The sequence below is a fragment of the Chaetodon trifascialis genome, chromosome 7, assembly GCF_039877785.1.
Source record: "Chaetodon trifascialis isolate fChaTrf1 chromosome 7, fChaTrf1.hap1, whole genome shotgun sequence".
In the NCBI taxonomy this organism is placed as follows: domain Eukaryota; kingdom Metazoa; phylum Chordata; class Actinopteri; order Chaetodontiformes; family Chaetodontidae; genus Chaetodon; species Chaetodon trifascialis.
The window spans coordinates 16,646,073-16,663,673 of record NC_092062.1 but is presented as its reverse complement, the minus strand read 5'-3'; the positions used below and the strand labels follow the sequence as shown (position 1 = coordinate 16,663,673).

Sequence of the window (17,601 nt, the reverse complement as noted above, 5' to 3'; positions counted from 1 at the left end):
AGTTCATGTAAAAATCCTTATCAGAGTTTATATGTTGAGCCATAGAGGATGCCTCACTTATTACATTACATTACATGTATTTGTTGCTCTCTGAAATGTGGCAGGAAACTGAGTCAGATTGCAAAGGAAGTGCAGACTCACGACTGAGCCTTCTATGAAACGCCTTTACAACCTCAGTCCATTACATTAACGGGGAATACTTGTCTCGTCTACGTCTTTGCTGACATCTAAAAATCCCTGGACGCCCTCGGATGTGGTGAAGGGCAGAAAGAGGAGAATAAATCTGGAGTGAGCTGCAGCCCTCCCCCATCTTGTAACCGTGTTCCTTTCATAGCGTCCTCCATTGTGGGTCATTATGGAGGACAACACAATGTGAGATATACAATCTAACACCACTAGATAGCACTGTTAGCTCAAGCTGATTCAAATCACTGCAGTCACCTCCGAAAACACACACACACACACACACACACACACACACACACACACACACACACACACACACACACACACACACCAAGATTCTGCTGGGTTTAGTACTAGTAGACATAAAATGCTTTTATTATTATGGTTATAGAGGCAAAAAGTCTGAGCTGACATTCTATGGCGTTGAGTTATAGCTGTTTGTTTTTGATGTTTTGTTTTTCAGATGCACATTATCAGAGGCAACAGGCAAAGGTTACATGTCATGCAAACTAGATAAATAACTCTTTATGTGTACCTTTGCTATAAAGTTAATCATCCACTGGCAATAATGTAGTGCTCTTAGTTAAAAAAGGAAAGAGGAAAAATATACATACAGTATGTAAACAGTCAAAGAAATTGCACTTTCTTGGCTCGTTATTAGAAGCCACACTACTGAAAGAGAGCAGAAGTTTAACACTGGAAAAACTAATTCACTGTCACTGATTGTCTGACCAATAAAAAAAACAAAAACAACATACGCTCAGCTAAAAAAAAAAAGACAAATTATGTAGTTCTACAAAAAAAATCATATACAATCATAGTCAATTTTAAGGAGAAATGACTGATATATTGGTCAGCTGTATAATCTGTTAAAAACATGTTAGTAAAATGAAAGATTTGAGTATTATGTATTTATGTATAATCCCAATAGTATTGTCATGTATAATACTACTTTTACACGCTACTGCTGATAGAAGGAAAGGTCTCTCTCTCTCTCTCTCTATGTACATTCACATGAAACTAAACGCTTATGGTTCCTTCCACTAAGTGGATTAGCCCAATGCTCCTAAGATGAGAACAATCTACTATGCAACTGTACAGAAAAAAAATGACCTCCAATCCTCAAATATTCACAACTTAAAAAAAAACAAAACAAAACAAAGGAAGTCCTTATATAGTCCTTATCAGAGGAGATATTGCTTTTAAAGACTGCATGAGTTCGCTTAGGTACGCACACAAGACAACATGGCACTTCTACAGAGCATTTGGGGCAAATCAATTCTAGTTTTCATTCCCTTTCCTCTTCCCCCCCCCCCACACCCCCCCCCAGGACATTCTGATTGTCAATGCTCTGGAGCAAAGAGCGAAACATTCTCAAAGGCAGTCTGAAGTAAACAAAACACTTTTTACCCCTCTCCCTCCCACCCCCAGGAAGCAATACTGAAAATAGTCAACAATAAACATTCCTATCATGAATATATTTTGTCCATTTCTTCAGCCGACAGTACTCAAGCTGTCTCTTTTTTTCAAAAATAACTTCTTTCTTTAAAACCTCATTAGAAATTCTCTTGCAGCGATGCCAAAATTCCTATCACTAAGCCCACCCCCTCCCCTGCCTATTCACTGGTACATAGCAGACACTGTCTTGGTAAAGTGAAGAAAAACCCTAACACTGTCTCAACAGCTTTTAACTGGTTCACTTCTCCTCGTGTCATTTCCCAAAGGTGCAATGTGACTTTGAAAGCTTAACGATTAAATGAGGGGTTCAATTTTGACCTAGTTAGGGCCCAGGCTACATTTTTGTTCCCTCGGGCAGCTTGTGAACTCCTTGTCTCTTGGAAACTTCAGAGTCGAAATGCTGAGTACCATATATGTCCACTTTCAGTCTCCGAACAACGTCCGTCTTTCCCAGTTTGCTTAAGGTGCCGAAGTAAGAGCAGTCAAAATGTATGAGTGTGTTTATAGTCAGCATACATACAGTCTTTAGTGTGCTTGTTCATCCAGCACTAGTGCAAATTCATTTCAGCTGGTCTGTTTCTTTCTTTCATCCGGGACAGTCAATCTCCACTTCTCTCATCCCTTGCCGCTTGGACAAAAGATGTGTTGCCATGGTTTCATCCTTGGTGTGATGCCCTTCAGAGCGCTAGGTTCAACACACTCATCTGTCAGTGTGTGAGATGTCTTTCTTGCATTTTCAGCCACTATGATTCCCCAGCTCTCTTCTCCCTTTCTCTCGGTGGCACAACTGCTGTTAACAGTAGCGTTATGACATCAGTTCCTGTCCATCTGTCCGGTGGTGGGCCTGGTCCCTTTCTCAGAGTGGTCCCACCTACACAAAGGCAAGATACTATCAACGAAACCATGCACACACCTCTCCGAGTTCCTCCTGTTTCTGTATCTGATGCTCCACTCACCTCTCTCTGGTAGCTTATGAATGCTGCAGGGTCAAAAGTAAATCATTCAGCCGTTTCCTCCTCTGTTCTCTGCTGCAGACCTCTTCCTCCCCTCGTTTTTCTTCCTCTCCCTCCTCCTCTTGTCTGTTCTGGGTTTTGGTGGGCTGTGGGGTGAACAAATACGCACAACTAATTGCAAAAGCAGATTTTTATCCCTGTGGAAATTTGCATTCTTAAAAGGCAGAGCTTCTCTTTTTTTCTTTTTATGTGTCTACACTTATTCACTTACACAGGGGCTGGCAGTGAGCGAGCTGGAGGTGTCCTGACTCTGATGGTGGGGGTCACTGCTTATAACCATCACCTCCTCCCCCACTGGCTGATCTGAGGGTCGAGGTCAAACAGGATTCTGAATGTTAGTAAAGGCGTTGCAGGAGGGGATGAAAACAGCATGTCATTTCTTTTGCAGACATATCTGCAATTATGCAAGTGTCCTTATTTCCCCTTGAGTCCTATCTGCCATCAGTCAGGGAGTCTTTGATGGAAACTGTGTGGTTTCACTGCTAATGGGGAAAGTCGATGCCTGCTGGGTTCTTGGACACCAAGAGTGGATGACAGAAATGGGGAAACATTTCTGCAGGCTGAAATTCTGTGGTTGGAAAACCACTTAGTTTGCACTGCTGAGTATGATATGGAGAGACAAGCCAAATATGAGGACAACGGAGCACACGCACACACACATACATGCACACATAAAGTAAAAGACACAACACAGGACGCCAGGAGAAATCTATACAGATGTACAGTAACAGTGAAAATGTATAGAGCTCAACCGCTTACACATATGCATACAAAACACCTACAGAAACAAAAACTAACACACACACTTGCTTCATGGACCTGACTTGATGTGGCTGTCGTCCCCACTGGCTCCATCACAGGACAGACGTCGTGAGTCCCTCTCCTCTCCCTCTGCGTCTCTCTCTCTCTCCCTCTCTAGCCTCAGTCGGATCTGTCTGTCTCTCACCAGCTCCCAGTTCCTCACAAGGAACACGTGGTGTTTCACCACAAAGCTCCTGGCACAGAGAAACAGCAAAAAACATAAGCCATCCACACTGACGTCAGTTCAGTAACAGTACATCGAGTGGTTTATCTTGAAAACTGAATCGCTATGTTCTTTCCATACTTCTCACTGCTGGTCAAAGGCTCCATGTCGAGGTGAGGAAACAGGCTGGTAATGTCACTAGAGCTCTCCTCCTGTAAAATAGGAATAAAAAGGAGGGATGTGTGCATGTTTAAACGGTTATCAAAGCTGCATTCTTCACAGGAATGAATCAACCTCGAGCCACATGGACTCACCGCTGTCTGGTGAGAGAATACAGTCCTCTCCTTCAGCCGGCCTGAGTCAAAGAGAGAGAGAGAAACCGAGTAAGAAACTGCTTGAGAGTATTGATCCTATCCATCAACTAAACCTGGAGATAGCAAATCCAATTCTGGCAACTCACAGTAACGCCGCTTCCTCTTCAGGGGGACAGCAGGCTGCCTCTGAAGCTGTAGCAACACAACATGAGAATTACACGTACACTGATGACACTGCACACATCTCTTCTTTAACCTCCAAAGATGCTTTAGCTCGACCTTCTAACCTCCTGATTCTGTGTTCTAGAGCTCTACTGTACCTGATTGTGCTGCCACAGCCACATAACGTCATAAGGTAATTGGAAATGAATCCGCTTCAGCCTAAGGTACTTCCCTGGAGGACACAAAGGGAGTTTGCGTTAACTGTCACAGCTTCAGCAAACTGTAGCAGTGTTTGCATTTTTTTATGTACTCACCAACATGTATGGGAGCAGGTAAAAGGCTATAGTCATGCTCCTCTGGTGTGTACTCCATACTCTCTCTGCACAACTGCTGGGCTTGGGAAGGCGGACTAGGAAAGAAACACAATAAATGCATAAAAAAAAACTGACAACAGAAACAATATTTGAAAAGTTTGTTTATGAATTCAACTCACTCTGTAGTTTTGTAATCATCAGAGTAAAGACCTGCCCTCAGAAATTTCTTCCTGGGAGGACCATCTGCTCTCTCCTCTCTTTGGATGGTTACTGGTTGGGATGGAGCCTGGTCGACATCTGATTGGCTAAAACATTCAGGGTGGGTGTCACACTCGGGTTTATCCTCAGCGACACTAAAAGGAAAGCATGAAGAGAGAGATAGAACGATAGAGAGGAAAAAGAGAAAGAGAGAAAAGGCACTGGTTTAGCACACAGTGCTGAAAACGATGGGTTAATATAGCAGTAGTGAGTGGTTGTATTGAATTTTCAAGTCAACCAGCTCAGGTGCTTTACAATGCAGTTGTGAGTGTTTACCTCTGATGACAAGGAGAGTCACCATGTTTTCTCTTCCGTCCTCTCTTCCTCCTGGCCTGCAGCTCCAACTCTGTCACCTGCTGCACCGCGTCACCTCCTCGATCTCTCTCTGGCCCTCTGTCTTCTTTTTTCCCTCCCACTTCTCTCCCATCTCTGTTGTGGCTGTGAGACAGGAGGTCGGGCGATGACATGGAGGGAGCTGCAGATGAGTGCGTGGGGGAGGATACAGTGGAGGGCAGCGGGTGCTTTCTGGGCCGTCCTGGCCTTCTTTTGTTTTTCCCTGCCACACTGTCCGCTGTTGGCACACTTTTTTGCTGGCCCCGGCTTCTCGAGTCACCTTGTAAACCTGCAGTCATTGAAATAGAAGGGCGGTGGGTGGAGGAGGAGGGCAGGGGTGGGGGGTAAGTGGCAGAGAGGAAATGAGACAGATGTGGATCAGTGATTGAGCCAGCAGGAGGTGTGAGGTGAGGCCAGTCTAGGCTGAGTCATGCGGGGCAACAGATTAGGTGAGTCACAACATTTCCTCTGACCAGATCACTTCTGGGAAATGCATTAAGAAGTGATTTATGAACACACACTCACGCAGCAAAAAAACACCCACAAGAATGGCCACAAACACTGTGGAGAATGCACATGTTTTAATATAAGCATGCACACGTACGCCGTCTTGCACTGCACTCTTAATGTGGAACACAATCTCAAAAGGCTGAGCAGACAAACAACCAGAGAAAGAAGTGTGTGTGTGTGTGCCCGTGCTAGCGTGCTGTACTTCAAAACACATCTGTGTTTAGTTAGATGATGAACTGATGTCAAACGTATTCCACCTCTCTCAAAAACAACATATTTTCCTCTCGCAAGCTCTCTTTGCCCCCACTCTGACCTCCATGCTATTCCTCCATCAATCACTCCTGAGGTCATCTACTTTTGTTCCATTTTCCACAGTCACCGACAAGACTGGCCACTCTTTCCTTATTGGATTTTTCCAAGTCAAATAGGCCCTGTTGGCCAGCAGTGAGGGATAGGCCAGGCTTTAAATAGCCAATCTGGTGGTTAACTAATGACTGTGTTCACTGGGTAGCCCCGGCCTGCGACAGCGTGCGGTTCGCTCCAGACCAGGAAGATTTCAAAGATTTCTGGAAGATTCCCATCAAGATGCTGCCCTCCTGCTATAACGCTTTAAAAATTTTCAACAGAGAGTGTCTGCTGAGCGGCTGCACTTGTGTGGGTGTGGGTGTGTGTGTGTTGTGGGGGGGTTGGTGTCAGGCATGTCCCCTGCACAGCAGAGGGAGTCTGAAATTGGCTATAAAAAGAACAGCGTCTGATTTCCTCCCAAACACCCTCCAGGCTTTGATGTGTGGCTCAACAACACCTGAGAAAAGGCAATGCTGTCACTACACTGGGCAAACTATTGGTGCCACAGTCTCATCTCCACATTGTGCAAACATAAAAATCTGTCATACTTTGCAAATGAAAAGAGCCTCTTGGCATAAAATCACTCAGCTAGCTGTCATGATTTGGGTGCTATTGATGTATTTCAATGATAAGCACAGTCGATGTTAGATCTCCACGATTATCAGAGTCTGTATTCTATGTATTCATATTTTCTAATACAACTATGCATGCACACAGCCCAAGACATCTCTCAGCACAGTTTCCAGTCAGAAAAATACTAACAATGCAGTGTGTTCGTGAATGCACCAACTTTAGCACTAATGCTAGCATAACCTCATACTGGGACATCAAACAGAAGCACATGCATGTCAGTGCTTCATCAATTCACACATTCATTCATCAAGTCATTCATGCATCCTCACCTGCTTCTCTCCTCTCCGTCCATACTGGCTCGTCTCTCCTCCATGACCTGTCTCCACTTCCTGGATTCCTCAGTCCGCTCCTCAGACCCCTCCCTGTTGTTGCCATGGCAGCAGATGTGAACAGGTTGGTGTGTGTAGGGGATGGGGACGTCCTGTACAGGTGTGACTCTTGAACATCCTCGCCGTCTTCGTCCTCTCCATCTGATGCAATCAGTCGGCCTGTGTGTTGCTCCCCACTGAAGCCTCTCCAGCTGGTGTTTGGGTTTCCAAATCCTGTCCCTCCCAGGCCCCCGAATTTCGTCCAGCTCTGGCCCAGACCACCCCAGCCTCCCCCAAATGAGGACAGGTGAGAGGAACCCAGCCCTAGTGAGGTGAGAGATGTGCGTTTGTACCTCTCTGCTGAAGATGATGATGATGTGGCAGCAGTGGCAGAGGAGAAGGGATCATTTCCATTCTCACATACCCAAGGCGATTCTTTAGATAGCATACTCCCCATTCGTCTTGCCCCTTTCCTTCCTCCTTCTGCTTGGCCCAGAATGAACCCTGACCTTGTCTTCGAGCTGGCTAACGCCTCTCTATCCATTCCATCTTCCTCCTCATCCTCGTGAAAATCCTCCTCATCATCCATATCTCGCTCGCAGTGCCTGTGACGGTGTTTATGCTTGTGTTTGTGTTCGCTTCTTCCACAGCCACAGGAGAGGCTGGATGTGAACCCTGAGCTGAGGTGTGGGCCTCCTCCACTGCCTCCTCCTATATCTCCCTCAACATCCCCTCCTAAAGCTCCTTCCCTCAGCAACCTGGTCCTCCGCCTGTGGAATCTAGCAGGGTTGAGGAGGAAGTGGGCATGATGGGGCTGATGGGGGGCGTACTGGTGTGGAGAGGGAAGCGGGTAGGAGCTGGGGACGTGATGGTAAACTGTTGTGGCTGGGGGATAGCTGCTGTAAAAGCCCATATTTTCAATGGTCTCCTGAAACTTTGACGGGCAACCACATTGCCTGCGGTCAGGCTTCCTGTTACAATGCACAGGTTGGCAGGGGTAGAAAGGCTGGGGGGAGAAGGAGGTGTTAGCAGAGTAAGATGAAGGGTGAGGTGAGTAGAAGCCATTCAGATTGATCCTGAAGATGTTGGAGCGGAGAGAATGGGAGGAGGAATGATGGCGCCTTCCTCCAGCTGCATTCCCACTCCCATCAAAGCCCTGTCCCAGTCCCGTCCTCGCCCAACCTCGCCGCCCAATGTGGACCTCGCTGAACTGACCGATCAGATCTTCTAGTTCAGCCAGAAATTCTGGATCCTGCATATGCAGCTGCTGGTGCTTCTTCTTATGTTTATTCTTCTGTCTCTTCAGTGCATTGTGCCCAAGGCAAGGGTAATAATCCGAATGAGTGCACTTGTTATGTCCCGGGCAGGGGCAGGGGCACAAGCAAGTACAGGAGGATGAACATTCGTAATCCCTACGCCTGTGCCTGTGTCTGTCTCTGTGCCGCTCCATAGCTGTTGAGTTGGTGATGGGGTTTGTGTGTCTGGGCATGAGAGAGAGAGGTGAAGAGACGGGAGAGGGACGGTCCACAAGAGAGGAGGGGTGCCTTTGACCCCCCAGAATCACTCCTGACCCCTGACCCAACCTGAGCATGCCTCGAACTCCCCTAATCTCTCCTCGCTCAGAAACACTGTTGTTATCCGTTCCGATCCCACTATCGCTAGGCAGTGTCTCCTCACTGTGTGATTCGCTCCTGGGGGAGGGGGTGGCCTCTTTCAGGTGGCCGGGGGAGCTAGGAGTGTGATGCAGTGGAGGAGTGGGACAGGAGAGCTTACATGAAGACTGGTGAAAGGGGAAGTGATGCCTTCCCTGACACGGACAACTCTTCTTCACAAAGGGAGAGAGGGAGGAGGAAGAGGGAGGACGGGGGGAGGTGCAGGAGGATGATGGAGATGGGAGGGAGAAGGGGTGAGGAAAAAGTAGAGAGGATGTTGGTTCGGTGAGGCTGCCTTCACTGTAAGGGCTCTGGGCCCCGCTGGAGTGGGTAAGAGAAGGGGAGGGAAATGGGTGAGAGGGAGGAGGCTGGGGTTGGGTGGAGAAGAGTGATGCTTCAGAGGGATTGGTAAACAGAGACGACTGAGTGGAGGTGTGGGAGTTGGCTTGGACTGTTGGAGCTGTTTGGGTTTTAGGCTTGCGTCCTCGCCTCTTGCCCATGTAGATGGTCCCTCTCTTGCTCACATTGATCTGAGGGCCCAGCTTACTCCCAAAGGAGGAGGACAGGGCTGAGAGCGTGTGTACCGTTGTAGCCTCTATCGATTTACACATTCTCAGAGAGGTCTCGCCATCTGCTGCCTCGCCTCCCCTTCCCTCCTTTCCTACACACCCAGACAGCATCACCTTGTGAAGTCTCCTCTTCTTTCTTTTCTTCATCTCATTAATGAGCCTCCTGATCTTTAGCTGCCTGTTCCCCTTTTCAGGAAGATGGAAATCTTTACTCCTGTCTGGATCATCAGTGCGATTCAGCGCATCTCCACTCTGGTCCTCGGGGAGGGGTCGTTTGGGAGGACGGCCACGCTTCTTGGGGCTGGATTTAGACTGAGCAGCACACTGCAGTACTGGACTTGGCTCCAGCACAGGGGCTTTCTGAATTCTGTCACACCCCAGAAGAGGCACCTCAGCTGGCGCCGTATTTGGTGAAAGTCTCGGCGGAGGCTCGTCTAAGCTGGAGCTGTGGGATTTAGGGCGGCCCCTTTTTCTGGCAGGGGTTATGGGGCATCGGGAAGCAGGGGGGTTAGGGTCTGATGTGGGGTGACTCTGCTTTGGAGAAGGAGGTTTGGTTGTAGGAGAGAGAGGGGAGTTGCTGCTGGTTAAGGAGCTAGCGGGAGCTGTGTGTGACTCATCAGTCTGCTGAATAGTGGTCTTGGCAGGAAGGGATGTCTTGGGGTTCTGGGGGAAACTTAGTGAAGGATTATGTTGGGAATCTGACGGGACTTCCTGATTTTCCGCCCTCTGAGCCCGGTGCACCAGCTTGGTCCAGCTGGGCCGTCTGGCTTTGCGTTTCTTGAGCGGTCGGCTGTCCTGCTCTTGGGGAGAGGAAGGGGGAGAAACGGGGGCACGGGCAGAAGGAGCGGGCAGAGAGGGAGGAGCAGAAGAAGAGGGGTGGCTTGGAGGCACAGTTGAATGTCTCGAGACGTCTTGTTCTTTTGATTTACTGGTGTCACCTGTTGTTGGCTCGGCTTGTTTAACTGGCTTGGAACTGTCATCCGTCTTGTCTATCTCATCCGGTATGCCTGAATTCGCTACTTTACAGGTTTTCTCTACTTTGCCACCATCAACTGTTTCACCACATTTTGCATTACTATCTACTGTTCTCTGTCTGTCGGGGCTAAGTTTATCCCTCTTTTTCTCAGCCTTTCCTCTTTCAATCTTCAGTTCATCCCTCCATGTTTCATCAGTCTTATGTCTTTCATCCTTTTCTTTACCACGCCTTGATTTTCCATCCTTCCCTTTCTCCCTTTTCTTCTTCTTGCCTTCCTCCTTTCTGCTCTCGCTCTTTGCTCTTTCAGCCTCCAATCTTTCTCGCTTTGATTTCTTGTCTTTCCGTTTCTCTTTCTTTGCTTTCCTCTCTTTCTCTCTCTTTTTCTCTAGTGAGGGCTGCACAGAGGGATCCTGATCTTGGGATTGGCCAGAGGAGAGACCCACAGTGGGGGAGGGCTGTGGTTTAGGGGTGACTGAGGAAGAGGAAGGAGAGTCTGGCCTACTCTTATTTGACACGCTATGTTCTTTATGGGAGCTGGTGGAGACTGGAGGTCTTGTCGAGGAGTTCACGGAAGAAACGGAGGAGGAACTGCTGTGTTTTCCAACTTTGATTTTTGATGAAATGGAAGTGCCAAGGACATCGGCAGAGCCTTTCCCATTCGATAGTCCCTTCTGTTTTGTTGTCTGTACCAGACCATTATGTTTCTTGGAGGTCTTCCCTTCATTCCTGGTTTCCGATGCAGACAGGGCTTGGATGCATGGGGTAGAAGGAGTAGTTGAAGCTGTCTGGTCTGTTGTGGGTGAAGAGGGTTTGTGTCCTGCAGGGACAGGCTGGCCATTGACACTTGGGAGCTTCTCTTTCTTCACTCTCTCAGATGAGCCATTTGAATTCACCTCTGTCTTATCGGCCAGTTTGATAGGAACCTGGGGAGTGCAAGCACAGAATATCTGTCATAGACAACAACAGCTGGGACACGCATTAGTTTACTGCTGACAACAGCGTAGGACAACGGGAAAGAGACGATAACCAAAATGCTTTTGTTTTCGCCTGCCCATTAAAAGAGAGAGTGAGGACAAAATGACTCAATCGGGCAAAGAAAAGGGGGCATACTGAGGAGAAGGAGAGAGTGAGGTGATGGAAACAGGAATGGGGTTGACACAGAAAGGAGAAATACAAAGGCAGTGAAACAGAGAGGAAGGGAGTGGGACAGGGACAGAGGGGGAGTGAGAGATAAATGAGAGCAGGTAGAGAAAAGAGAGGATGTAAAAATAGAAGAGAGGGACAGATATAGAGAGCCAGGCGGAGACAGAAAGAGAGAGAGAAAGCTGTGCTATTGGTAGCTATAAATTGCCACTAATACAGATGAGAAGGCTTGACATTTCGTACTTGTCCTGTAATTTTGGTATGCTGCAGCTTGAGTGGCGTTTGCGCAGCTAAAGCAATACGCTTCCCCTTGGGTGATTGTCATAGGGACTGATGGACCAATGTCTGTAATGGCTCCAAGTGGTTGCCGTGCTGTTGTCCTATTTATAGGTCTGTTTATTTCAATGGGCTGCTTAGGGTTCAGTATTGAGACAATAGCTCATTTGACCTTATTACAACCGAGCACACGGCCGGGCGATTTTGCACCATACTCTACGAGCCTGTCTGGTGGTTTACTGCAAAAACCAAAACAGAGCAACAGCACATACAGTGTGTGCCATTAATAATACATGAATACCTCCAGTCACTTTAACCCTTGGATTGTTTTTCCTTTTTAAGCTAACTTAAAGTTTAATATCAGCAGCTGGTATGAGGGAATCTGTACGTGTGTGAGGCAAATTGCCCTTGTTCTTAACCTACCTGTTTGGCAGACTTGGTCCCTTGGCTGGTTATGGCAGGGACTGAGGCTGGGCTGGAAGCTGTAGTAAATGTTGATGATAACGACAGTGGCTGTGATGACGAAGATGATGATGATGGCGATGACAACGATGATGATGCAAGTTGTGGCAAGGCAGCAGATGCAGTTTGTTTGGATGTGGTCTGGACAGCATCCAAGCCTGAGCGTTGATCTCTGGTTGCCTCGTCTGGAGAAGAGCTGGTTTTGCTCTGCTGGCCCACTCCTCCTTCTCCGTCCCCCCTCAGCAGGCCTCCCCTGCCTTGCCTCTGATAGGTCCTAATGGTGGGCTTGCAGACATAGCTCTCCAAGATCTTGGGCGGTTTCTTGGTGCGTTTCGCCTGTAGTCCAATCCGGAGTCGTACATTCCCTTCAGGGCAGCTCGTCTCTCTGCCAGAGATCTGAAGCTGTTGCTGCCCCGTGCCTCCACAGCGCCCCTCGATGAGCAACTCCAGCACTGCCCCCTTGTCTCCTTCCCTCTTCCTCCCTGCACCCCTTTTCTCCTCCTCCTTTTCCCCTACGTCTCCATTCTCCCCCTCACCTCTCCTCTTTTTCTCTGCCACTTGTTCCTGTTCAGAGTCTTCAGGTGTGGAGGTGGGGTCCAGAGTGGAGTTTGTGGTTGGAGGGGTTCCCCCCTTCACTCTCTGGTCCATCAGAGAAGTCAGGGGGGAGAAGTAGGATGCTGTGGAGTTCCCAGTATAACACTTTTAAATGACCCCAGTGGGGTTAGCGGGGTCAAAGGCAAAGAGCAGAATGCAGGTGTGGGTCAAGAGATTTCCAGGACAATATCCTGTAACAGTCCAGATACAGTTGGGCTCCTTCATCCAGCGAAGGAAGGTCTCTCTCTTGTCCTTTTGGCTTGAACTGAGATGGAATAAGTTTGAGGCAGAGGGAGGGGGGAAGGAAAGACAGACAGACACAGACAGAAAGATAGAGAGGCCAGTGATTAGTCATTTCAGTGAGCTCAGATGCTGAGTAGCAGCAGTACGGGAACTGAAGGGAAAGTCCCCTTCCTGCAAGCAGCTGTGGAGAGGTGCTAAAGTCTGTGTCCACAGAGATGATCTCATCATACAGAAAACCCAGGGGGCCAATCAACGCCGCCGATTCCCAGAATGTCGACACTAAAAGGAAGAAAGACCTTCTCCCGTTCTTCAAAAACGGCTTCAGCTAGTTTTCTCTAACAATCTGTAAATAACGGCAGCTCTGACAGACAGCGAACGCCCCCTAAACCTCTGCGCTTTTACTCATGTTTTAATCCTCTCTGCCTCCTCTTCCCAAATCAATATATCAATCAATCAGCTCCTGACTAATTCAAACACTTGATCCAGTCTCCTCCCCTCCTCTTCCCGCTGTCTTTGCGCCTTCTGTTCTCAGCTACTCCCACAAGCACTTCTCCTCCCACCCTTCCCTCTGCTGTACTTTCTTTCTCTCTGAAACTCCCCTTTTCATGTTTGGCAGAAAGCGTTTGCATGCATTCTCTATTAGTCCCATCCACTCTCTCTCTCTCTCTCTCTCTCTCTCTCTCTCCTTCTCTCTCTGTAGACCACACAGTAAAATGGTCAACTCATACACTGTATCCATGTTAATCAGAACCATATTTCCTCCTCCACTTCGTTCTTTTCCTCCTCTCCAACCTAAATCCCTCCATTCACGGTCCGACCATTCCCCTCCTCCCCTTTCAGTAGTGGTAACACAAATCCGTAGGAAAGGGTAAAACTTATTTTTGGAAAGGAGTGCAAATTCCTCCTCCTCCCATTGCTTCCTCTAAGTCAAGAAAGCTTTTCATTGACCCCATTGTAAATTGACTTTTAATGTGACATTATAGCAAGTAACACACCCTAAAATAACATTCTCCTCACGCGAGAAATAACTTTCACTCTCACTCACGCAGTGTTCAGCTCAGTCTTTAACATATCGAAGGGAAGCAGCATCTTCTGTCATGCTTCCTTCATTATACTCTCTCTCATTAAGGGAGACACTCATCCATTTTCTAATAAAACACACCCCACCAAGCATTCTTGCAGCTCTCTCCTGAGAGCATCTTACGAAATAGCTCTTCTGCCTCTCAACACTCTAAACTGCCCCCTTAAACTTACAAGAGCATCTCAGATAATGTTTTCATTTAAGAGCTCAGTGGGCTATCTCTCCTGCCTCTTGGTCCCTCCACACCCAAACCCTTTCCTTGAATCAGACTGAGCTCAAATCAACATCTGTTCCAGTAACTGCTGTTATGTAACAGTTTTGGAAAGCATTTCCAAGGCCAAACCTCCTTACAATAAAATAAAATGAGCAGAAACGGACAGCCGTCCTCTTGGAGAACAGCGGCCACTTTCATTATGACCTGCGACCAGAAGCCTGACCCGTACGAAGAACAGCAAAACGAGGAGATGTGAGTCGTGTGAGTTTCAGTCCTGTTTTGCAAAGCGGCTGTAAGAAGAGAATGAGAGTGGCAGGTTTTCAAACTTAAAAGGGCAGGCCCATTCAACATCAGTCAAAGTGCATACTAATAGCTTTTTATACTCTCCAAAGCTATACCTCTCAAACATAACTCAGAATTATTCTAACATTAGACCAGAAGCTATTTCCAGTGACAGGATGATGGGTGGACTTGACACTGTAGTCAGTGTGGTTCCTCGGCAGCGCTGAGGCGACGATTAAATCATGATAATGGCCCACCATATTTCCAGCCATCATCACCATCCCATGACGGTGTTATCATCAATAACTACAACCCCATTACCATCTGCCTGACAACAGCACGAGCACGGCAGCCCAGCTGGAGATCAGGGCTGCTGTGATGGCATCTCAAAATATTGAACCACGAAGCCTCACACAGTCAGTGCAGCCTTACTCCTCACACACAGCGCAGGGAAGTTTCTCACGTGAGTCTGCCTCCTCCTCTTCCTCACGCGCACACTTTCGCCTTGTTGGTGTATTAGAAGTGTGTTTTGTCGTACATTGTGTACCCAGGTCGCAGCTGCGTAGGCTGACTGATGTTGCTACTGTAGATACAGTATGGGCAGTGGGGGTGTTACCGCACTGGAGCAACCTATCACTGGTTTACTGAGGACGTCAACAGGGGCTTCCTTCTCCATAATGACTTTGCGCACCTCTGAAAAACACTATCCGCCTGATGCTGTCGCACTTACAAATGATACACACATGCACGTGTTGTTGTTGTCGTCACTCCTATCTCCATAATAAAATATAACCCGCATTTCAGCGTCCTAAAACGTACACAGCTGCAAATTGGAACTCAACATGGAAGTGGGGCGCTACGTAGCAGCAAAAACGTGCTTGCTGGTGGTGTTTGTGATGTGGATTAGTCCCGAGCCACCTTTTTCTCTTCTATCTGTCCTCTGCCAGCCCTTCTGCTGGTGTCAGCAACACTGGAATAAGAAATATCACCATGCACGGAGAAACACACTCAGCAACAAGGGATAAAATTAGCGCAAAGCGGATGCACAAAATCCTCACTAACCTACAGTGCCGTGCGCTCGCTGGTGATGACAGGCCTGCACACATTAATACGGACTGCCATGAAAATCTGTAATAAGGCTACGTAGGCTACTTACCCGAGAGCGCGTCCCGGAGCCAACTGCGTTTAGGCAGGAGGTTAAGGTGTTGCTGTCCTGCTCTTCCCTTCGCACCAACAGCAATCCAGAGCCTTTGGTGCATTAGATGTTGCTTTGATTACATAACTAAGGCCAGCAGAGGTTAAAACACCTCCTAAAACCGAGTTTCGGTCTCGTCGGAGCGCGGAGCCGACTGTGCAACAACATTGGCGCGGGTGTTTTCATAATCATACAGTCGACAGATCTCCGACGGCGCGTCTCCGCAGCTAGGTGGCGGACTGGTTACGCTGGATCTTATTTTGCCCACTTCTCTCGGGGAAAGTTACATCTCCCCCGCCAGTAATAATGGCTCAGATTGTGCCCTCGTTTGCATACAAGCTGTTAACGTGTCAGTACGACGGACTGAGGGCTGCGGCAGCGTGCGTGCGGGGTTACAGGCTGCCAGCGCGGAGGGGTTGGTAGATGTGCGGGAATGCAATTGCGTGGCCATTTTCATGTGGCCAGAGGAGGAGATAAAACGGTGAATACAACACAGGATCTCATTGCGGTTCATAATAGGCGATTGGGGAGGGCTATTTAGACGCTTAATAAAATGGCGACGACTTGGCCAAAGTAGGCTGCTGGTAGGATTTGGGGAGCAGCTTCAAAGTTGCATCGCGTAATGCAATATGAGATTCATCTTACAGCAGTGGGGGAGGAAAGAAAGGGAGGCTGGGCTAAGCACTTATTAAAAAGTTAATATGTAAGAGCTGTTTATCATGCATCAGTTACACAAAACATTGATCCAAAGCTACAAGCAATGTTTCTGCCCACTCATGCAGTAGGAATAACACAAAATCAACAAAACCTATTTAGAATATAAACACATGTTCCGAATATGTCCTTTAATATAAACATGAAAATAAAGAAATAACTAATAACATGACGATTAAAAACAAAGTGATAACAATAATTTAGAAATGACATCATCAGGGTTTTTTTTATTGATGCTATCTTTAGTGTTATGTAGCGCTAATAGCAGAAGTAGAGACTAACACCATCATTATTGTTGTTTTATTGTGTATATATCTGTTTTGACCCACTATGGGGACCCGGGAGAAAGATGAGCCTTAGGTCCCCTACTGGCCCCCCTCTTCTTCCGTGTATACGCACACTGCAACCTCCAAATACCCGTGAAGTGCGCACTGCAGACCGCACATGAATTTCACCTGTACCCTGTAAACAATCAGCACTACTTGCCAAGGCTTTGCTGTATGTCCAATAGTTTTTGGTAATCAGTAGAATAGAATAGAATAGAATAGAATAGAATAGAATAGAATAGAATACTTCAGTGGTCAAGTAGAACAAGATTAGGTTTGAAGCTTCTCTACTTGATGCTATAAAAATAAGGTAAAAATAAAACAATAGATAAAAAGTTTCGATTAACAGTGTGTACCATGTCATGACAATGTCACCACGTTTCTGAAACTAGATTTAGGGTGTTTCTACAAGACAGAACCTCAGGATGAAGTAATGATGCAGGACTTGCCATAAGGCCCTTGGCATTTAAACTGACTTCAAGCAGTGCATATTCTAAAATTTGATAAGCAAATTAGCAATGAATTTAATTACAAATGACACATATTGAACCTTTAGCCTTTCAGCTGACTGGGGCCCTGGGCCTATTGATCCCTTTGCCTGATTAGTACTCTAGCCTTGCCTTGACATATAGCCAAATTAGCTGTTTAGGGCACCTCAGATAAAATAATGTACTTGGGCCCCTATGGCTGGCCCCAAACGCTCACCTCCCTGTGCTTTGTGTATAGTGCCCTGTCAACTACACAGTGTACACCCAGAAACCTATTCCTATTCCAGCATAGGTGAGCCGTGTGTTTCTGTGTGCATTTTGAGCAAACACATCATATTTAGGAATGTGCAACATGGGAGCACAGTTTAAACTTTTGAGAGGATCACCACTTTCACGACACAATAAAAAAATAAACCAACCAACCAACCAACCAACCAACCAACCAACCAACAAACAAACAAACAAACAAACAAACAAACAAACAAACAAACAAACAAACAAAATCCAATCTTAAGAAAGAAAGGCTCTTCACACTGTGGCACAATGTAGGTATTTACTCAAAAAGTCTTACAGTGAAACTGTGCCTTT

At 47.1% G+C, this 17,601-nt stretch overlaps 1 protein-coding gene across 4 annotated transcripts; it reads right to left on the bottom strand.

The window, feature by feature from the left end:
* Nucleotides 1-532: 532 nt before the first annotated feature.
* Nucleotides 533-15,886, bottom strand: LOC139333840 (histone-lysine N-methyltransferase ASH1L-like). 4 transcript variants are annotated; one of them, XR_011602350.1, is made up of 14 exons: nt 15,447-15,886; nt 11,838-12,735; nt 6,760-10,918; nt 4,946-5,291; nt 4,591-4,764; nt 4,412-4,506; nt 4,256-4,329; nt 4,082-4,127; nt 3,936-3,976; nt 3,763-3,833; nt 3,464-3,652; nt 2,869-2,960; nt 2,601-2,743; nt 533-2,515 (listed from the first exon to the last, which is right to left on the bottom strand). XR_011602350.1 is itself a non-coding variant. In XM_070966509.1 (14 exons), the coding sequence occupies exons 2-13, from the start codon at nt 12,522-12,524 to the stop codon at nt 2,615-2,617; spliced, it is 6,090 nt and encodes a 2,029-aa protein (XP_070822610.1). In that variant the 5' UTR covers nt 12,525-12,735; nt 15,447-15,886; the 3' UTR covers nt 533-2,515; nt 2,601-2,614. The 4 variants fall into 4 exon arrangements, 1 of the variants encoding a protein (XP_070822610.1); XR_011602349.1 differs by having other exon boundaries at nt 3,482-3,652; XM_070966509.1 differs by having other exon boundaries at nt 3,477-3,652.
* Nucleotides 15,887-17,601: the final 1,715 nt, after the last annotated feature.